Below are 23,340 nucleotides of genomic sequence, written 5' to 3' on the forward strand. Positions count from 1 at the left end.
TACATGCCCCCCCACCGTATTTTAGGGGACCAAAAGTATTGGGACAAACTCACTTATATGTGTATTAAAAAGTTAAGTATTTGGTCCCATATTCATAGCACTCATTGATTACATCAAGCTTGTGACTCTATAAAATGTGTTGGATACATTTGCTGCTTGTTTTGGTTGTGTTTAAGATTACTTTGTGCCCAATAGAAATTCATGGTAAATAATGTATTTTCTACTAATCAATTATTTTTTTCTTAACTTCTTAAAGCATTGTTGGTTAAGGGCTTGTAAGTAAGCATTTCACTGTAAGGTTTACACCTGTTGTATTCGGCGCATGTGACAACTAAAATTTGATTTGTGTCATTTGGGAGTCACTTTTATTGTTAATAAGAATATAATGTGTTTCTAAACACTTCTACATTAATGTGGACGCTACCATGATTACAGATAACCCTGAAGGAGTCGTGAATAATGAAAGTTACAGATGCACAAAGATCATACCCCTAAGACATGCTACCCTCTCACCATTACAATAACAGGGGAGGTTAGCATTTTATACCATACCCCCAAGACATGCTACCCTCTCACCATTACAATTACAGGGGAGGTTAGCATTTTATGCCATACCCCCAAGACATGCTACCCTCTCAACATTACAATAACAGGGGAGGTTAGCATTTTATACCATACCCCCAAGACATGCTAACCTCTCACCATTACAATAACAGGGGAGGTTAGCATTTTATACCATACCCCCAAGACATGCTAACCTCTCACCATTACAATAACAGGGGAGATTAGCATTTTATACCATACCCCCAAGACATGCTAACCTCTCACCATTACAATAACAGGGGAGGTTAGCATTTTAGATCATACCCCCAAGACATGCTAACCTCTCACCTTTACAATAACAGGGGAGATTGGGGGGGATGATATTTGTGCATCTTTCTCACAACAAATATTGTCACTGTCCCAATACTTTTAAAAACCACTGTACATCTAATATGATTCAGAGAATGTGGAAGTGTCAATTCTCTCAGTCTGTCCTAACACTATGCTCATATTGTGTCATTAACCAACAGGCTACAGTAGTGTCTTCCCTGTGGCTCAGTTGGTAGAGCATGGTGTTTGCAACGCCAGCATGGTGGTGTGCAACACCAGGGTTGTGGGTTCGATTCCCACGGGGGGGGGGGGGGCCAGTACAAAAAAAAATGCATGAAATGGAATGTATGCATTCACTACTGTAAGTCGCTCTGGATGAGAGCGTCTGCTAAATGACTAAAATAAAGTTGTAGTAGGCAGACTTGTATGTATACCACAGGTTGGTGGCACCTTAATTGGGGTGGACAGACTCGTGGTAATGGCTAGAGTGGAATGAAATTAAATACAAAACACATGGTTTCCATGTGCTTGATTCCATTCGCTCCGATCCAGCCTCCACTGGTATAGACTCAATACGGTTTCTCATGCTTCATTTTCTATTCATAAAAGCATAGTTGTAACTTAGTTACAACTATGCTTTTATGCTTTTTTTGTAACTTAGTTAAACTAAGTTAGTTAAACTAAGTTACATCATGTCAAGTATTACCTCATTAGTTGTTATGGGTTAAAGCAAGTCCAACTCAAAAGTTGACATAAGTGACGAATAAAGTGATGAGGAATAAATCCATTTTGGCACATGCAGAAAAATTGCTAAACATTTGTACAAATAGATAAATATGCTAAACATCTCAAATTGCAGGTAACGGAAGAGGTAAAGAGTTAATCAGTCACACAGATCTACAATTATCACAAGGTATTACAATCCAATAAAATAACATCTTGAACATGCACAGTGGAGAACAACCATATGAAGTAAATAGATCTAAACCTCTTCAGTAGCATTTGATGATGCTCAATATGGAGACATTCATCCAGCGAGGTCAAAGATGCTATCGTCGAATACTTCCAGGTTGAGACCTGTGGGAAAGAAACAACAAAGTAAACATATTGTTCACCTAACAAGGCAAGGTTAGAAAGATCTCTACTGTCTATAAACCAAAATAAAATTTAACATAAATTATTTTGAAAAAGATTTTAATGTATGAACAATTTTGTAGTTATAATTAAATTCAGATAGGTAGAGCAAGTTTTTGGGGTATGTGTAACAGTGTTGGTTGCGTTAATCTCCTTCCCACAACCTGGACTCGAACCAGGGAGGACACTGAACCCATCGACAACTGTTACCCACAAAGCATCATTACCTGTCACTCAACAAAAGCTACACTCACTCTTAAGCATCAGCTGCCAGAGCAGCTCACAGATCACTGCACCTGTACATAGCCCATCTGTAAATAGCCCATCCAACTACCTCATCCCCATATTGTCATTTTTTTTTTGCTCCTTTGCACCCCAGTATCTCTACTTGCATATTCATCTTCTGCACATCTATCACTCCAGTGTTTAATTGCTAAATTGTAATTACTTCGCCACTACGGCCTGTTTATTGCCTTACCTCCCTAATCTTACCTCATTTGCACACACTGTATATAGATGTGTTCTATTGTATTATTGACTGTATGTTTGTTTATTCCATGTGTAACTCTGTGTTGTTTGTGTAGCACTGCTTTGCTTTATCTTGTCCAGGACGCAGTTGTAAATGAGAACTTGTTCTCAACTGGCCTACCTGGTTAAATAAAATTCGAATAAAAACTCCCCTTTGACCTCCTTCTCTGCAGCAACCGGCACAATCATGTGTGTATGTATACATGAGCATGTGTGTGTATACCCAGGGTAAGGAGGAGGTGGGGCGTCGTGCGTTCCGGTTTTGCCGATGGCGTCCTCATAGGAGGGCAGGCCTGGGGGGTCAATTTCCTCCGGCGGGGGTAGGAGCACGGGCTGCAGAGAGACCTCATCCAGTCTCCGCATGATCAGCGAGGCATTACTGCGCCTTGGACGCACCCTAACAGAGCTGGAAGAGACAGTCAGGAATGATGCGGTATCCCTTTGAAGAATGTGTGCGTATATACACACACACAAACACACACAACCCCCCCCCCCCCACACACACACACAAACTACAGACTAGGCAAACAACTTTTTTAGGAAGGCCCTAAAAATTGCCAAAGACTATAGCCACCCAAGTCAGACTGTTCTCTCTGCTACCGCACGGCAAGCGGTACCGGAGTGCCAAGTTTATCTATGCATAGTCACTTTATCCCCATCTACATGTACATATTACCTCAATGACCTGGACTAACCTGTAACACCGCATATTGACTCGGTGCCCCCTGTATATAGCCTCCTTATTGTTATTTTATTTTTTTACTTTAGTTTATTTAGCAAATATTTTCCTCAACTCTTATTTTTCTTAAAACTGCATTGTTGGTTAAGGGCTTGTAAGTAAGCATTTCACGGTAAGGTCTACTACACCTGTTGTATTCGGCGCTTGTGACAAATAACATTTTATCTTATTCAAACTACTGATCCAGTGACCACTGTCATTCAGTCAACATAATGCCCCCCTCAGTCAACATAATGCCCCCCCTCAGTCAACATAATGCCCCCCCTCAGTCAACATAATGCCCCCCCTCAGTCAACATAATGCCCCTCATCTAACTCACCCGGCACGTGAGAGGTTATCCTTACAACTCCCCTTGCAGAAGTACCAGACCAACAGGCCGAAGATGACGACGGCCACCCCTGCCGCGATCAGACCCACAAGCAGGGCAGTCACATCCAGCCGCGAAGGCCGCGTGTGCTCATCTGTGCGATCACACAAAAACAACCAATTTAAGCATTTTTGCATGTATGACACACTGCAAGATTCCTAAATATGCTGCTAACTCTCCTTAAGAGTCACAGTGTATGGTGCTTTTTCTCATTTTTTTAACTAGACTGATTTCTACCAGAGTAACCAGGTTTCTCTCCAGCCATCCTGTAACATTTATGGACTAATACACCTGTCAAGGAGAAAATAAACTGGACTGCAGAACCTAAGGGCCTGTCACGCGCGTCGAAAGGATTAGACCAAGGCGCAGCGTGTATAGTGCTCATCTTCATTTATTATAAGAGAACACTTAAACAAAATAACCAAACGACAAACAGTTCCGTAAGGTACACAGACTATACGGAAAACAACCACCCACAAAACCCAAAGGAAAACAGGCTGCCTAAGTATGGCTTCCAATCATAGACAACGAAAGACACCTGCCTCTGATTGGAAACCATACTCGGCCAAACCTAGAAAACGAAACATAGAAAATGAAAACTAGAACACATTCCCCTAGAAACAAACAAACCCCAAAACACACAAAACAACCCCCCTGCCACGCCCTGACCATTCTACTATGGCAAATGAACCTTTTCACTGGTCAGGACGTGACAGGGCCTGAGTTGCACCGCTGGGCTATAGACTGCATTAGGTTTTGCATTTCGTCCTCCTGCTTGAGGGTGTCTTCTGCCACCCTGTACCCATCAGTGTTGTTAGAAAAATCTGTGCGATTAGTAGTAGTACAATGGCAAATAGTTGACCTGCGACATATATGTAGATATACTTAGCCATACTTCTCTTACCCTCTGTGTACTTTTTCCAGAAGTCATCCTGCGAAGTAACATAAAGACAACATCAGGTTGTGGTCATGAGACTGGGCCTACCACACAAATTCTGTCTGAACACCATCTCAGCATCACTTACAGTCTGAGGGACATTTTCAAAGACCTCTCGTGCTTCCTCATAGTTGCAGACTTCTTCAAAGCACTCCCTCTCCAAATTCCCAGGAGTGAAGAGCTCAAAGTCAAATCGGTTGGCCAATAGATGGCGTCCTAAGAATGCATTTGCCTGCTCCTCTTGCACGAAAACTAGGGGACCCAATCACAAGTAGAACTAAATGATGCAAACTTTTAAAGACAGTACTTTAATACTATAATTTAGGAATATAACAAAATTCTATTTGAAGATGTTTGGAAACTTATGTCTCACCTTCTTTTGACTGGTCCTCTGTCCCTGTGGTGTGTAATAACTTTCTCATACAAGCAAAGTTTCCACAGGGAAGCAGTTGATACAGTATGAATAAATGCAAAAGCATCGCCATTCACCTGCGGATAATGATTTGAGCATAGGTCATAGAGATTAGATAAGAAGTTAGAACGTGCATTTCACAAGTGAGTGACAACAAGACACACCCAGTTTTTATCAGAAAGCTGTTCAGAAGCCTATACAGTGTATCTGTTGATTGCTTAGCAATTTTTTCCTTAAAAACGTGAGTTTTAATTTTACACCTTAAATTGTTCACACTGAAATGTCACTTTTTGGGCGACCCGACCAAATTCACATAGAAGTATGAATTATAGATATGTAATTCTCATTGAAAGCAAGTCTTAGAAGCGGTATATCTGTTCTATGTGCTTTATTTATATGCTTCCCGTTCTTAAAATTTCGGTTTTTGCCTCTTTTACTTTAGGTGTCGTACACCAGCTTCAAACAGCTGAAAATACAATATGTTCGGTTATGTCAATGATATTTCACAGCGGTTTCGATGATACAATGATTCTCCACACTATACTTGGCGAACTATTAGAATTTTAGCAACCAGGAAATGGCAGAGCAATTTCTGCGTAGTGCACCTTTAACTTTAAAACGTGTGTAAAATCCAAGAAGAGTGGAAGAAAACAGGCTTCTGCACGAAATGAATGTTACTGAGCAGGTATGAATGACGTTGACAGGTGAAACTGAAATGAAACCACCTACCTTGAACATTCGCCGATAACAGCTGTGTATTATATTTCCTTATAAAAACACTCGTATCATCAATAATCAACAACACCGCATTACAAAATATTATAATTCGTTAAATCGATAAAAGTAAAATATTCCAGGAAGCGCGAAGTTTCTGTTTACTGCCAACAACGTGAGCTCACCACCTGTTCTGTAGTAGTTACCTACCTGTACAGACCTGACTAATCAAGCTTTTCACCTGGATACACTGATCTACAGTGCAGTAGGAACACTAGGTGGCACATGAAACCACTAAACAAGAGAGAATCGGCACAGAAGTGAATCAAGTAGAGCTGTAGACTTCCCAGAGCCTTTAAAAACGTCTACTTTACATTTAGCTTAGAACAAATAAACAGACATATTATTAATTGAAAGGGATATGCCTACTCACGCTCCACTGTCGAAACAGGCACTTCACAATCAGGGAAGTATGGGAACTAATGGATGACATTATGGCTAAAAATATCATGTAAATGTCACAGCAAAACACGAAATCACATTCTACTGTAAGGCTTGGTTTACTTTTTTGTAATATTTATTTAAAAGAAAACATAAGTCCATATCTAAGAGAGGCCAGAGGCGTATATGGTACTAAACATTGTATTACACGTTGTAGAAAGGGAAACATGTACTCTCTGAATCTAACGGATGTGTCCCAGTTTTCCACATGACGTGTTCAAGTGACGCACATTTCCTTTTGCGACCATGACTTCATGGCCTGGATTCTTAATGTGTCTGCCTCGCGACCTGTCTCAGCAAATTGACCTTTATCCCTGAGATTTACTGGGATTGACTAGGATAGCTGAGTTTAACGACCTCTTAATGGGAAAAACCAGTACATGTAATATTTCACCCTAAATGGCTAAACCTTTTATCTAGAGTGCTCTTTGTGGTATCCACAATGCTGCTTCTGCCCTTTCAATGTGAGTGTATAAATTAGCCAGGTTAAAACCCACAGGTTCATGCTCCTCTCAGCCCACAGAAGAGCAGAGGTGTGTGTTCTCAATAAGACAACCTTTCTTGTGCCACACTCTGTCATAAAAGATCCCTGTCACAACAGCAACCCCCAAGACACGCTGCAAACGTATCACAAACCACCAAGACACGCTGCAAACGTATCACAAACCCCCAAGACACACTGCAAACGTATCACAAACCACCAAGACACGCTGCAAACGTATCACAAACCACCAAGACACGCTGCAAACGTATCACAAACCCCCAAGACACGCTGCAAACGTATCACAAACCCCCAAGACATGCTGCAAACGAATCACAAACCACCAAGACACACTGCAAACGTATCACAAACCACCAAGACACGCTGCAAACGTATCACAAACCCCCAAGACACACTGCAAACGTATCGCAAACCCCCAAGACACGCTGCAAACGTATCACAAACCCCCAAGACACACTGCAAACGTATCACAAACCCCCAAGACACGCTGCAAATGTATCGCAAACCCCCAAGACACGCTGCAAATGTATCACAAACCCCCAAGACATGCTGAAAACGTATCACAAACCACCAAGACACGCTGCAAACGTATCACAAACCCCCAAGACACTCTGCAAACGTATCACAAACCCCCAAGACACGCTGCAAACGTATCACAAACCACCAAGACACGCTGCAAACGTATCACAAACCCCCAAGACACACTGCAAACGTATCACAAACCTCCAAGACACGCTGCAAATGTATCGCAAACCCCCAAGACACGCTGCAAACGTATCACAAACCCCCAAGACACACTGCAAACGTATCACAAACCCCCAAGACACGCTGCAAATGTATCGCAAACCCCCAAGACACGCTGCAAATGTATCACAAACCCCCAAGACATGCTGAAAACGTATCACAAACCACCAAGACACGCTGCAAACGTATCACAAACCCCCAAGACATGCTGCAAACGCATCACAAACCCCCAAGACACGCTGCAAATGTATCGCAAACCCCCAAGACACGCTGCAAATGTATCACAAACCCCCAAGACATGCTGCAAACGAATCACAAACCCCCAAGACACGCTGCAAACGAATCACAAACCCCCAAGACACGCTGCAAATGTATCACAAACCCCCAAGACACGCTGCAAATGTATCACAAACCCCCAAGACACGCTGCAAATGTATCACAAACCCCCAAGACATGCTGCAAACGTATCACAAACCCCCAAGACACGCTGCAAATGTATCGCAAACCCCCAAGACACGCTGCAAATGTATCACAAACCCCCAAGACATGCTGCAAACGAATCACAAACCACCAAGACACGCTGCAAACGTATCACAAACCTTCAAGACACGCTGCAAACGTATCACAAACCTTCAAGACACGCTGCAAACGTATCACAAACCACCAAGACACGCTGCAAACGTATCACAAACCACCAAGACACACTGCAAACGTATCCCAAACTACCAAGACACACTGCAAACGTATCACAATCCCCCAAGACACACTGCAAACGTATCACAAACCCCCAAAGCACACTGCAAACGTATCACAAACCTTCAAGACATGCTGCAATGTATCACAAACCCCAAGACACGCTGCAAACGTATCGCAAACCCCCAAGACACGCTGCAAACATATCGCAAACCCCCAAGACACGCAGCAAACATATCGCAAACCCCCAAGACACGCTGCAAACGTATCACAAACCCCCAAGACACGCTGCAAACATATCACAAACCCCCAAGACACGCTGCAAACGTATCACAAACCTTCAAGACACACTGCAAACGTATCACAAACCCCCAAGACACACTGCAAATGTATCACAAACCCCCAAGACACGCTGCAAACGTATCACAAACCTTCAAGAAATGCTGCAAACGTATCACAAACCCCCAAGACACGCTGCAAACTAATCACAAACCCCCAAGACACGCTGCAAACGTATCACAAACCCCCAAGACACGCTGCAAACTAATCACAAATCCCCAAGACACGCTGCAAACTAATCACAAACCCCCAAGACACGATGCAAACGTATCACAAACGTCAATAAAACATCCTGTGTCAACTCAGGTTTCTGCTAAGGCTGATGTAACGTGTTAGTGTTATTATCAGAGCAAATAGCCTGCTCCTGCCAGGTCAACACTCCTGCCAGGTCAACACTCCTGCCAGGTCAACACTCCTGCCAGGTCAACACTCCTGTCGGTGTCCTTACACTTGTGTTTGTCTTGTGCACTCTGTCTAAATAGGTTTATCTCCATCATGGGTGCTAGGCCACTGTTTATGTAAAGTAGGGATATGGTAGTGATATGGTAGGGATATGGTAGTGATATGGCGAGAGAGAGATAGACATAAAGAGAGATGGTGCTAACAAAGTTAATAGGATGTCTTCTCTTGTCCTGTGTTCTGCTGTGTGTCTGGACACTGTCAGGGCTTTAGATTTGCTATAAGGAATGTTCATACAGAGAATGAAAGGCTGATGCAAAAGTGAAATTCCTGACTTTATCTAGTGTCTGACGCTAGATGATATTACAGAAAGGCTTTAAACATGCACTCTGAGGCAAGGCTGTGATGATTGAGCACTATGCTCTGGAAAAGTGGTAATATTCTCAGCAGTGGGAAAATTCCAAGTCAGCATGATCTGTTGAGAGTCTGTCTTCTTACGCACATCCACAGTCTTTAAGGCATAATGAACTGTTTAGCATTCTAAAAGTCACTGCTGTCCATATGCATATTGTTCATATTTAGTGGAGTACACGCTTTTCACATAACACACGAGAGATCAAATTCACCTTCAAACTGTTTTATGGTGAGTAGCCAGGTTACCATAGGAGTATCAGCTCATTTGCTTTTCAGCACTGAACTGCGTGGAACTACCAGCTTCCAAACGTGATAAGACGGGTCATGAGAGCAGATAAACCAACTGGAGAATGACGTGAAAGTTACAGCTGGGAGATCTCACATGACACACCATCCATGAAGCAGTAACTTAGGGTCTGAGAGACAAATTAGAGTGAGAGGGGAGAAAGGACGAGAGAAAAACAATGTGAGAGAAGATAGAGAAACAGAGTTCAAGGAAGAGAGGGAGAGAAAGGGAAACAGAGATTGGGAGAGAGAGGGAGAGAAAGAGAGGGAAACAGAGATTGGGAGAGAGAGGGAGAGAAAGAGAGAGGGGAACTGAGATAGAGGGAGAGAAAGAGAGAGGGGAACAAAGAGAAAGAGAGAGAGAGAGAGAGAGAGAGAGAAAGGGAAACAGAGATTGGGAGAGAGAGGGATAGAGAGAGGGGAACTGAGATAGAGAGAAAGAGAGAGGGGAACTGAGATAGAGAGAGAGAAAGAGAGAGGGGAACTGAGATAGAGAGAAAGAGAGAGGGGAACTGAGATAGAGGGAGAGAAAGACAGAGGGGAACAGAGAGAGAAAGGAAAACAGAGAGGGAGAAAGATTTGAGATGTGTTTTATTTGATTAGGATCCTCATCAGTAACAGCTAGTCTTACTGGGGTTCCACATATAATGACAAATACATTACAGACAAAAGGCTTTGCAAGTTACATACCTTTAAAACAATTACATGTAGTGTGTGTGTGTGTTCATCTATCAGTTACACATACATGTCAGTACATACACACTTAAAGCAGAGAGAGGGAGAGAAAGAGAAGGATATGGGGGTAGAGCAGGATAGATAGACAGATGGAGACCGACTCATACAGAGAGAGATGTGGGGCAGGTTAATGGGGACTTCCACAGTGTTCAGTAAACCTAACTCTGTCTCACTACATTAGTCTAAACCTGCTTTCTCTGTACCCCACCTTGCTGGTGGTGACCATGATGAGGAGTGGTGTGATTTACTCCCTCTGATAAGACCAGGGGATGCTTCTCCCAGAGGACTCTGGGATAGGAGTGAGCCTTGAGCTTCTGCAGACGCTGCTGGGCCAGAACTGTGACATCACCATTAACACACAGGTTGTCGTTTGGTGTTGGCTCTACCCAGTAGACTGGCAAACAATGGTGTTGCTCCCTTCCTCATGCTCTCTTCAAAGTAAACTTTGTTTTGACTGACAAATAACCGTTGTATTTCTGCTGTCTTAATGAAATATGCAGTGATGCAAAATATTTTTGGAAAAACTCCATCACAATGTAAAGGCACGTTATCGTGCAATTTGTTGTCAAAAGTATGGCAGCAATGGTGTTTTAGCAATAAGTTGATTTGACACTACTTCTGTGCTTCATCAACTACATTTCATCAGTCCCTGAGGGAGAGAACTTTGAGAGAACCCTTTTATATCTAAATGCCTGATCCAACACATACATCAGCACAGTTCAGAACCTAATGCTCTGGAATGCTGCTAGAGATGAGATTTTAACACACCAGTGTAACAGCCAATCATTTGTCCTCTTACAGTATTAGGAGGGAGTGGAATTCCATTCTGGTCAGCTCAGTGTATTTGGTGGACATTTTCTCTTTTATCATTCAGAATTGTCCAACAGTGTCCAGGGCTGTTGAAGTGTTTTAACCTTTCCTGTTGACGTTCTGCATGAAATAAGATGGACCAGGCTAGTGCACAGAATGTGGTCAACGCCAGTCGCTAGTCTTCTGTGGAAGTGGCACAGATAAAGACCAGTCCTACCATAAATATTACAGTAAATGTTTCATCTTGAGTGAAATCATTTAACTGCTTTGTATTAGAGGTGGGAGACCATTGAGATAGGACACAGTATTCCTAATCTGTGTAACAACATCAAACTGACACTGGATCAGTTTCCCAACACCTCATCCAAAGTCTAAAAAGCTAGCGCTGAAATGAACACTGCTCTGACCTCAGCTGAGGAGTCAGGTTGATAGCATTGATAAGAGTAGGGTCTATAAAGTTCTTAATCAGGTGACCCATTTGTCACCCTCAGTAACAGGCCCCGTCACCCCACCATCTCACATTGCCACTCTGGGTCTAACTAGAGCCAGATGCTCCGGGTCGCCAGGTGAAGAGCAACCATTAACACTACAGACAGCAGCTTCTCTGGAGAACACGGTCACTGCTAATGTTAGCATGTAATGCTGAAACTTCTGCGCTACCACTTACCCCTGTAAACAGCTAGACATGATTTACATCTGGTATTAAGACAAGCAAAACAACCATGGAAGATCTCAATTAGTCTTTTATTGGGTGAATATAAAAATGGTGACAGAAGATTCAACCAAGGGAGTTTGACAAAGGAAAGGGGGTTTTGGAGAGAGAGATCTTAGGCGGAGGGGGACAGGGTCTGGAGGCTGGTCTTCACAGTTGCCAAATTGCCCTTCCAGGAGCTGAGACTGTCGTAGAGCTGCTGCCACTGCTGCTTGCCGAAGGTGCGGTGTGTGCTGTGGCTGATGGGGGCGGAGATGGAGACACATGGTTAGGGAAAGGGAAGCATAATGCCATACCTGGCAACCCTGAAAGGTATCATTGGAAATCTCAGAGTTTTGAGTCTCCCTCTGACAAAGTAGTGCCTAATACGTCTGAAGTACCTAGAGGGAAGACATTTTCCTCGTCATACACACAACCAAACCCTATGATTAATAGGTCTGCATAGAACATACCACAACCGTAAGCACCAATCAGATCAGAGTCAAACGGAACCTGCTTTGTAGCACAGAATAAAAATAGATGTCTAGATTTCCTTTGCGGAAACCCATCAACAATAGCATTTATACTCAACTGGCAACAAAAAGCCTCCAACGGTGAATAACAGTATTTCTGTACAGCAACACAAGAACAAAGACCAACTCTATGGTTTTATAGTGGGGAGCTCTGAAGAACGGTTGTCAGAAACCTTGAGCTGATTGCTACACAGTAAAGAGTCTATTACAGGTCATATTCATTAGGTACCAAACGGAAGAAAAAGGACTGAAAAGGGGGAGGGCCAGTTTCCGTTTTCTGTTGCAAAATGTTTCGCTACATTGCGCCTTAATGAATACGACACAGCTTTAGCCTGCCAAACACAGCCACTAACATCGCAGAATACACTTGATTAGAATGCCACGTTTAAAAAAAGATCTATATTATTTTGGCTTACCTCACGATAACCTTTCGCTGTGTCTGGTCAATCTTGCAGTACACCATCTTAGTCCGAACGGCTACAGACAAAAGAGACAGGAAGACATTGAGAGAGGTGGGCGGCAGACAAGAGGTAGTATCCGTGTGTCAAGGCAACCCTCAAACACATTACAGACTTCTGAGAGGGCGACCAACGTCACAGTAACAATAAGGATACCAACTCCTACATGTCTGCTCCTGTGACAGTTTGGTTCCTCAATTTGTCAAAAAAGGACATCTACAGACAACATCCTGTTTTTACCGTTTGAACTTTTTGTGTTTATAGATGTTAGGTGGACTGTTGCATTGAGGGGGAATTCCAGCGTTGTCAGAGGGGAGTATAGTATTATTAGAGAGAGTGTGTGTGGGTCAGATTGGATTTGAGGTGGTGTTGGTACCGTCGATGACGAAGGCTTCTACTTGGTCTTCTTCTAACTGCAGCTCCTGCTGCATGGTGTCAAAGGAGATCTCTTTAAACTCCACCGCCATGCCCATGAACGTCAGCAGACGCATCTTAGCCATGTTCTGCTCATGGTTGAGACCTGGGGACAGGAAGACAGTCAATAAAACACAGGACTAACATCATGGTTGAGACCTGGGGACAGGAAGACAGTCAATAAAACACAGGACTAACATCATGGTTGACACCCGGGGACAGGAAGACAGTCAATAAAACACAGGACTAACATCATGGTTGACACCCGGGGACAGGACTAACATCATAGTTGACACCCGGGCACAGGACTAACATCATGGTTGACACCCGGGGACAGGACTAACATCATAGTTGACACCCGGGGACAGGACTAACATGGTTGACACCCGGGGACAGGACTAACATGGTTGACACCCGGGGACAGGACTAACATGGTTGACACCTGGGGACAGGACTAACATCATGGTTGACACCGGGGACGGACTAACATCATAGTTGACACCCGGGGACAGGACTAACATCATGGTTGACACCCGGGGACAGGACTAACATCATAGTTGACACCCGGGCACAGGACTAACATCATGGTTGACACCCGGGGACAGGACTAACATCATAGTTGACACCCGGGGACAGGACTAACATCATAGTTGACACCCGGGGACAGGACTAACATCATGGTTGACACCGGGGACGGACTAACATCATAGTTGACACCCGGGGACAGGACTAACATCATGGTTGACACCCGGGGACAGGACTAACATCATAGTTGACACCCGGGGACAGGACTAACATGGTTGACACCTGGGGACAGGACTAACATCATGGTTGACACCGGGGACAGGACTAACATCATGGTTGACACCGGGGACAGGACTAACATCATAGTTGACACCCGGGGACAGGACTAACATCATAGTTGACACCCGGGGACAGGACTAACATCATAGTTGACACCCGGGGAAAGGACTAACATCATGGTTGACACCCGGGGACAGGACTAACATCATGGTTGACACCCGGGGACAGGACTAACATCATAGTTGACACCCGGGGACAGGACTAACATGGTTGACACCCGGGGACAGGACTAACATAGTTGACACCCGGGGACAGGACTAACATGGTTGACACCCGGGGACAGGACTAACATAGTTGACACCCGGGGACAGGACTAACATAGTTGACACCCGGGGACAGGACTAACATGGTTGACACCGGGGACAGGACTAACATCATGGTTGACACCCGGGGACAGGACTAACATGGTTGACACCTGGGGACAGGACTAACATCATGGTTGACACCCGGGGACAGGACTAACATCATAGTTGACACCCGGGGAAAGGACTAACATCATGGTTGACACCCGGGGACAGGACTAACATCATTGTTGACACCCGGGGAAAGGACTAACATCATGGTTGACACCCGGGGAAAGGACTAACATCATAGTTGACACCCGGGGACAGGACTAACATCATGGTTGACACCCGGGGACAGGACTAACATCATAGTTGACACCCGGGGACAGGACTAACATGGTTGACACCCGGGGACAGGACTAACATAGTTGACACCCGGGGACAGGACTAACATGGTTGACACCCGGGGACAGGACTAACATAGTTGACACCCGGGGACAGGACTAACATAGTTGACACCCGGGGACAGGACTAACATGGTTGACACCTGGGGACAGGACTAACATCATAGTTGACACCCGGGGACAGGAAGAGTTATTTAAACACAGGAATAACAAGACATGACAATGAACTAGATATCAATCAATGACAGGTCACCAACTCTTGGGTAACATTAATCATGAGATCATTAACTAGAATTACTTAATGCACATGAATTGCCAGTTGGCTGGGTGATTAAGAATGTAACTGACTAAGGATCTAACTCTCAGGGAGACCTTGGAGGGAAACTCCAAGAGGTAATCATTCTGTGATGAACACACAACACACTCAATTCCACTTGACTCAGGGAGGGTCCCTTGGCTAATTGCCTCTGTGCCCAGCAGTGTGGAACTACAGTGACCAGGCATATTAACACAAACACCACCATGTCTGCAGTGACAGCCAATGCCACCTGATTTATGTGGGAGGACCAACCATGTTAATTGGACCACTACGTTCTCAGCAGTGTGTGTGTGTGTGTGGACAGAGACACTGCTGACACACACACATTCCAACCCTGTATCCACAGAGGTCAGCAGTTTAGGCTAGGCAGGGTGTGTCCCCCCCGGGGGGATTTGATCTCTGCAGTCAGGTCACTAGCCGCCAGGTAGCCCCATTGAGTCTTGATCACTCACCGAGGGAATCGATAAAGTCTTTGTTGCTCTGGTAAAACTTCACGTAGGCAGCTAGCTTTGCACTCACAAAAATGGTTAGGAGCTGTGAACGAAGGAGAGAGAGAGAGAGAAGCGTAAGGCAATGTAGTCACTGTTAAAACAATCAGGTAATAATGTAGCATCACTGTTATGAATGGATTAATATGAACCTATTAAATCCTTCGCTGTGGCGCCAACAACAGTGTTCAAATGTCACGGCCTTGTTAACAGTAGGATGAGCTGTTCCCTGAGCTGGGCTTCAGTACTCACATCGTGGAGGAGTTCTCCCTCTAGGAAGCGGACAGGTTTCAGGGCCAGGAGGTGGTCCAACAGGAAGGTGTTGGGGTCTTTCAGGGCTCGTACAATGCATCTGGAGGGAGGAACCACAGAGGGGTGAGTGACAGCAAAGACAGCCAGTCACGTATCAGATCTTGTAGTTATGATGGTAGGATAACAATAACAGTAGGATAGAGGTGTGTATGTGTGTACCTGTGGGCATCAACGCGTGCTTGTGAGGCGTTGTCCTCTGTGTAACTCCCCAGCAACTCCACCATCACCTTAGCTGCAGCCTCACTGCAGAGGAACACACACACCCAGTGACACAAGGGCCAGCTCAATAAAAAGACAAACATTGCAGATAAACAACACATATCCCATTGTACTGACAAATTACTTTTAGAAAAATATGGAAAACAATCATAACAGAGTGAATGTGTCGATGACACCACCAGGCACCAGACTGTGTCGATGACACCACCAGGCACCAGACTGTGTCGATGACACCACCAGGCACCAGACTGTGTCGATGACACCACCAGGCTCCAGACTGTGCCGATGACACCACCAGGCTCCAGACTGTGCCGATGACACCACCAGGCTCCAGACTGTGCCGATGACACCACCAGGCTCCAGACTGTGCCGATGACACCACCAGGCTCCAGACTGTGCCGATGACACCACCAGGCACCAGACTGTGTGTAGTTAGTTACCTCTTCTTACATTCGACCAGGGCCTCGTACACCAGCCTTAGCAGTGTGTGTTTCTTCTCTGTGTTCAGGTTCCAGTCTGTGATCCACTTACGCACCTGAACCACAAACACACAAGCAGAGCCATGAAAACGTCAATCATCCTTCCTCTACAATGTCTTGTTCCTGCACAGAGCCCTTACATGTGACTGGTAAAGTGTGGTCTGAGCAAATTAGATTAGCACATCGGTGAGAGTGACAGTATATGGCGAGTGTGCACGGTGAGAGTGACCGTGTATGGCGAGTGTGCACAGTGAGTATGACAGTGTATGGCGAGGTGCACGGTGAGAGTGACAGTATATGGCGAGTGTGCACGGTGAGAGTGACAGTGTATGGTGAGTGTGCACGGTGAGTATGACAGTGTATGGCGAGGTGCACGGTGAGCGTACCTGGTCGAGGTCCGTGGGGATGAAAGCGATGGCGTTGCAGGTGGTTGCTACCTTGATGAGGCTGCAGTAGACTGTGTACCTCACTGGGGCTGTCTCATCCATACCATGGAACAGGTTACTCAGCCTACACAACCAAAACCATACACGTTAACTTCACCATTAAGACATGGCTTACGGTTAGTGTTTACAAGGGTCCCACTTCTTCCATAGTGCATAAACAAACCCAAATCTTTGGTCGCTGACTTCATTAACTATGTCCTAGTGATCCAGGCATCTAGAGTGGGTGGCTGCATACTTCACCGGTCAAGGAAGACTAGTAGAGAACAGAGATAGATGAATGTGTGGACTTACAGCTGCATCCTGAGGGAAGGCCTCTCTCCCTCTCGGGACTTGACCAGCTTCTCACACAGACTCTCGATCAGGGTCTCCTGTTTCTCCGCCTCCAGGATGAGTAGCAGTGACACTATGCTGTTCATCACACTCTCCACTTCTACAGAGAGGAGAGAGAGAGACAACTATCAATCACAATGACACCCTTCATCATGATTCAAGACTCATTCATACAAGCCTCTTTTAGGAGGAAACAGAAAAACAAACATAAGTGGGGGTCCAGGAGAAAACAAAAGGACAGGATGGGTTGGGAGATGGAAAGAAAAACAGCAGAGGTAGAAACAGCAGATGAATTAAGGGAACAAGACAAGGAAGGGGAGGGGATTGACAGACAGAAAGACAAGAGTGGGAGAGGACAGTTTACAGTTCATGCGTGTGCTGACACCATGCAGAGACAGGTGTATCTGTAGATGCCTTGGGCATGTTTACCTTCTCTACATGGATACGTCACCAATGTGAGCTGTCCTTTGGAAGTGCCACTGGCTATAGGTTAGCGTTTCCCTGGTGTCACTCACCTTTATCGTCGTCCTTGAGGCAGACGTCACAGGCCTCAATGATTTGAGCCAGGTCCACATGGAGACCGCCTTCTGAGTTTTCCTCTGAGATCTCTGCTCCTTTGGCTTTGATGTAGGCCCTGAGCTCTGAGGCCTGTCAACAACAACACATTATAAAAGAACAGGGGTGTATTTATTAGTCGGATTCCGTTGCAAAACATTTTGTCTGTGAAACCAAACATAAAACTTTCTGCAACGAAAACTACAGCTTCTATTGAGTACTTTCCCATTTCTGTCTTTTTGGTTCCTTGAGTAAACAGTAAATGTTTTCCGTTATAAAACGTTTTTCAACGGAATCAGACTAATGAATACACCCCAGATTAAACAAACTACAGACACAGCGATGACACTTAGTACTTAACAGCTGTCATTAGAGATATTTAAATTGTACATTTGATTAAGGCTGCACAATGAAGTATTTTCCTTCTCTAAGCCTTACAGCTGGCAGTTAATCTATACATTACAACTAGCTTGTGTCTTCATCCAAAGCTAGTCAACTATTCTAACCAGTTAGCTAGCTACATTGGGTGCAAACATTGATACAAATTGTTGATGTTGTAGACTGCAACTACCTGTTAGCTAGTTACCTAACGTACATTCCTAGTTACGTGTAAAACAAATGCATCAGCTGGCAATACGTTGCATTAAGTAAACACAAATCACGGGGATATAGCTACAGTTTACAAAGAGAACATCTAGATCCATTTAACTGGGGATGAAAATGGAACCAGCTGTAAAGTTAGCATGCTAGCTAACAAACAGCTAAGCTAACTAGATAGTGTACTAGTCTTTGAATCATTATATGGCTAACATTAGCATGCTAATGTTATCATGCATGTCACCCTTTGTCGTAACGTTACATATCGACATGAGTGTGCTCATTCTTTTTTTTAAACTATTACTAAAACACGTCAATCGTACCTGGTCCTCTTCGGTTATGTCGATAAATGCTGGGACACTCATTTTATAATTAATTTAGTGAGCCTAGATCAAATCCACGCTCGCACTACCGCTGAGGCCACCGGAAAAGAAAACGTTTTACTACCGGCAAACATAATGCACTTCCGGGTCATCATGTTAAAGCGACCGTAGTGGTAATTCAGTTGGACTGGACTTTTTCTCATATTGTTTCATACAAAATGCTTAGCTAGCCTAACCTCTACATTTACAACATACGGCCAAACGATGTAGTGTTTATTCGTGTTTGATAATGTAATTATGATACAATGTAACCATTTAGTTTTTGTTCCCCCCCACCAGTTGTTACATTTTTAAACGTAACCTTTATTTAACTAGTCAAGTCAGTTAAGAACAAATTCTTATTTAGAATGATGGCCTACACCAGCCAAACCGGCCAGACGACGCTGGGCCAATTGTGCACCGCCCTATGGGACTCCCAATCACGGCCGGTTGTGATACAGCCTAGTTCAAACTAGGGTGTCTGTAGTGACGCCTCTAGCACTGAGATGCAGTGCCTTATACCGCTGCGCCACTCAGGAACCCCGAGCACCAGTTTCTTTGAGAACGTCCTACAATATTGCTGATAAACACTTTTATTGAAGGATTTCAATAAGGATTCCCGAGATACTAAATGTGTGAAACAGGTAGTGGAATCATATAAATTCTGTTTATTTTGCTAGATGACTTATGCACCATCTGGAAATGGATAACCTCAGCTTGAGCGCTCCAAAAAGAACAGACAGGGTTCAAAGTGTATGGTCAGGGTCACAAGTTAACAAGACCCACTGCCATGGTCCATGCCATCCTTTCTCCTCTTCTTATCCAGGTATCAATCTCTCATCTTGGGGGCTAGTCCCAGGATGTCTTGGCTGAGAGTTACAGTGGTAGAGGTGATCCTCGAACGGAGGTTATCTGGCTGAATTACCTCTCTGTTCGGACCACCATGACTTTCCCCAGAGTTGACACCGGAAACAATGTGAGCATCAGAGGGGAGCACATTTACACAGCCCTCCCACTGACCCAGCGATATGGCACCAGGGCCTGTATATCAAGTGGGATGCTGTGATTTAGTCAGCAGCAGTGGCAGGCCACTTTCCCCTGGAGTCATTGAGGTGGGGGGGCTTAAGAGTAACTGGAGATGCAATTGCCCCTAAAGCTGGCTCAGGTTACAAGCTATTGGGGTGTAAAACCATACATCTTCAGGTTAAGAGTAAAGCCAAGCACCTTCCATACCCAAACAATGGTGGTCTCTTCTTTCCTCTTTACTGTCTCATAAAACGGATACTATCCTGACCTTGGATACCAAGTCTTGGTGGGTTAACTGTCTCAACTTTACTCAGCTATACAGTATCGTTTCCTCTATAACCTGTAGAGCAGTTTGCTGTAATTCATGTCTACGTATGTTGCCCATTTGAGACACTTTGACGTGGCATAGAAATGGCTTTTTAACTTATCTAATAGCAATGAGATATGAACTGCACATAGGTCACAGTTTGCTTATAACAAGTCATTCCTGTTTGATTACAGGAACATTTGACATCATGAAATGGAGCGAGAGAGCAGCCAGACCATAATTCCTGAATAGTCTGCCAGTCAGTTATGTCACTTTGCAGTTACAGTTTAGACCAAGTTTAGACCAACCAAGTTCCTTTTTATTATGTTTAGTAGGATAAGGATCTTAAAATAGGGAGCTACGGGTAAATGGTCGGTGGAGTGTTTCACCATGGCCCCTGTACAATGTGTAACACTCATCAGCCTGAGAGTGCCTGGTACCAAGCACCAAGCTCCCCCCTCACTCTCTCCTTGCCCTCTTTGGCTGTCACAGCCAGGAATTTATGGCCGCTTCTACTCCCAAAGTGTGCTTGCTTGTGTAACTCTGAGCATTTCATTAGGTGATTAACAACTGTTGTCAAGTGCCTGTTGTATTTCAACTGCAGAATAAAAGTGTATTTTTTATGGTTTTGAAGCTCCAGATGTATACGAGACATTGTCTGTCTTTTTTAGGAGAAGCATTAAAACGCCAGGTTTTGATATGATCCTCTGTATGTAACAGAGAGGGCATGTCTTCCTATGGTTAGATCCCGCTGGGCAAAAACTGGTTGAATCAATGTTGTTTCCACGTCATTTCAACAAAGAAATTCAAAGCGATGACGTTGAATCAACATGGAAAACTGATTGGATTTGCAAAAAGTCATCAACGTAAGGGAATTTTGTATGTTTTTCCACCCAACTTTTAACCTAAATCCAATGATCTGGTGAAATGTTTGGTTGAATTCACATTAGTTGAAAATTAAACCAAAATTTGACTGCAAAATGAAGTCTGTGGTCAGGGTATAAGCCGCAGACATTACGAGGCATGGTCTTACAGGTTCATTGGACTGAAACATTACTTGGTCCACAGTGTAATAATGTGTCTGTCTTATTTCTCATAGCCAGGCTGACCTCACTCTGACCTAATATCCCTTGCATGTGTGTGTGTGTGTGTGTGGGTGTGTGTCTGTCTGTGTGTGTGTGTGTGTGTGTATTGAAGTGTTAGTGTTCATTTCAGTAGAAAATGACTGGTCAGTCAGCCTCATTAGCTATTGCAGTATGTGTGTGACTCATCGTCAGAGTTTGTTCACAGGAAATTGTTGGTACATGACTGTTTCAGAGTAGCAGATCATTTAGGTTTGCTGTTACACACTGCTATCAGAGTGTGACTTATTCAGAAATTCAGCATAAAGGAATGTCCTCAATGACATCAGCTATAGCAATGGCAGAGATGAACCCGTCCTCTCTTTGACATTATGGGGGTGTGAAAAGAAAAGGCTGTATTAGGAGAGGATTTAGTTTAGGTGTCTGTTTTCTCAGCCAAGTGTAGCCTACTCACCTACTAACCCTAACCCATCACATAAATCGCTCTCATGATCATCATCACACAACATGGCCGCCCAACTTTCTCCCTCTGGTTCCCACTGTCCTCCTCACCTCCCCAACCACTGTCCAATCCCCTGCCCTGGGCTCATCTATCAGACTAGCAGTGACCTCATCAAAGAGCGCCTCACTTGAGTGAGCACTGGAATAAGACCAAGTTTCACCTAAAAAACGGATATATGGTCAGTTTTGCCATTTCTACCTGTATGTAGGTACTGGCTCGCCAAGTCTTGGTCCAAAAAACTTCTTAATCGCTTCTACCCCCAAGCCATAAGACTCCTGAACAGCTAATCTAATAGCTATCCAGACTATTTAAATTGTTGGTTTAAGGGCTTGTAAGTAAGCATTTCACTGTAAGGTCTACACCTGTTGTATTTGCCGCATGCGACAAATACAATTTGATTATATTTTTTATTTGAATGGTTCAGGTTAGGATTTGAGGGTGGTAAACTAATCCTAAATTGTAATGTATGCCATAGTGTGCCAGTCAGAGGTCTATCTTGGTGAAGAATTGTAATGGTGAGAAGCAGATCTATTCTATCATAACTTTTCAGTGTTATGATAGAAGTATGCAATGATGCTGACCCCCCTAAATATTCTACCCCTCCCTACACCTCTTGCACACACACAATGTACTTCATCTAAAATAAACATGTAGACCTTATGTTGTTCATCTAGTTGATTACTTGTTTTCTCTCAAAGCATCAGACATGACCTTTGGCGTAGTCGGATATGACGATCTGCCTCCCTGTGTGTGTGTGTTTTCACGTGCATGTTTGTCTGTGCTCGCCTGTGTGTATCTTGATAGATGCTGCGTGTCTGTGGTCTGCTTAGATAGCGGTTCAATGACTGTGATCCATTATCTGGCCAGACACTAGATAATCAATACTGAAAGGGAGCCACGATCTGATGGACCTCTGACCTGCCAGATTGGGAAAGAAAAAATATACCCTAAACGAGGTGACAAAATATTTTACATTTAAATATTAGTTTCCTATTTCCACACACATAGAAGCCACATGTGGACTTTTATTTTACAACTTCAGGAGAATAGCATTTCACACCATAAACTGCCACGTAGGACCACTGTTTTACCAGGATTAATTTACATACTGGGCATAACTATGTTCACAAAAGAAACATACGGTATAAAACACTGACATCAGTCACATGCCATATCTTTTAATGAGCACATACCAACTCCATATCACTAAGAAGTTGGCTAACGATCAAACTGTGGGTGAACAGTTAGCATTGAGCAATCTGAGGTCATTAATTCCCCTTTGTGGAATATGTGTGCTCTGTTTCAACCTAATGTCATGAACAAGGAGCCACAATCTGCTAAGAATCCCATCTGAAGGACCCAGTCAGTGCAGCGGAAATGGGAAGGGGGCTTTAGGAATGATAGATTGGCCTCTTGTCATCATAGAGTGTTTATACAACATTGACTACAAAGAGAGACTGAGTTTAGAAAGGAGTAAGAAAAAGGAATATGTTTAGATTTTTTTGTGGGGGGGATACTATGTGACTAGAGCGTAGTGTGGCA

General features: G+C 44.1%; 2 protein-coding genes across 3 annotated transcripts; both read right to left on the minus strand.

Annotated features, from left to right (window-relative positions):
• Positions 1-1,540: 1,540 nt before the first annotated feature.
• On the minus strand, positions 1,541-5,931 carry LOC115203484 (transmembrane gamma-carboxyglutamic acid protein 4). 2 transcript variants are annotated; one of them, XM_029768183.1, is made up of 7 exons: positions 5,720-5,931; positions 4,952-5,067; positions 4,667-4,830; positions 4,546-4,573; positions 3,594-3,735; positions 2,759-2,941; positions 1,541-1,950 (listed from the first exon to the last, which is right to left on the minus strand). In XM_029768183.1, the coding sequence occupies exons 2-7, from the start codon at positions 5,061-5,063 to the stop codon at positions 1,923-1,925; spliced, it is 657 nt and encodes a 218-aa protein (XP_029624043.1). In that variant the 5' UTR covers positions 5,064-5,067; positions 5,720-5,931; the 3' UTR covers positions 1,541-1,922. The 2 variants fall into 2 exon arrangements, with proteins under 2 accessions (XP_029624043.1, XP_029624044.1); XM_029768184.1 differs by lacking the exon at positions 5,720-5,931 and adding an exon at positions 5,602-5,713.
• A 5,920-nt stretch (positions 5,932-11,851) lies between these two features.
• Positions 11,852-18,970, minus strand: LOC115203485 (eukaryotic translation initiation factor 3 subunit M). Its single transcript, XM_029768185.1, has 11 exons — positions 18,843-18,970; positions 17,883-18,015; positions 17,329-17,467; positions 16,978-17,101; positions 16,553-16,647; positions 16,053-16,136; positions 15,834-15,933; positions 15,546-15,627; positions 13,185-13,328; positions 12,767-12,827; positions 11,852-12,077 (listed from the first exon to the last, which is right to left on the minus strand). The coding sequence occupies exons 1-11, from the start codon at positions 18,882-18,884 to the stop codon at positions 11,954-11,956; spliced, it is 1,128 nt and encodes a 375-aa protein (XP_029624045.1). The 5' UTR covers positions 18,885-18,970; the 3' UTR covers positions 11,852-11,953.
• Positions 18,971-23,340: the final 4,370 nt, after the last annotated feature.

Source organism: Salmo trutta, chromosome 12, assembly GCF_901001165.1.
Source record: "Salmo trutta chromosome 12, fSalTru1.1, whole genome shotgun sequence".
NCBI lineage: Eukaryota > Metazoa > Chordata > Actinopteri > Salmoniformes > Salmonidae > Salmo > Salmo trutta.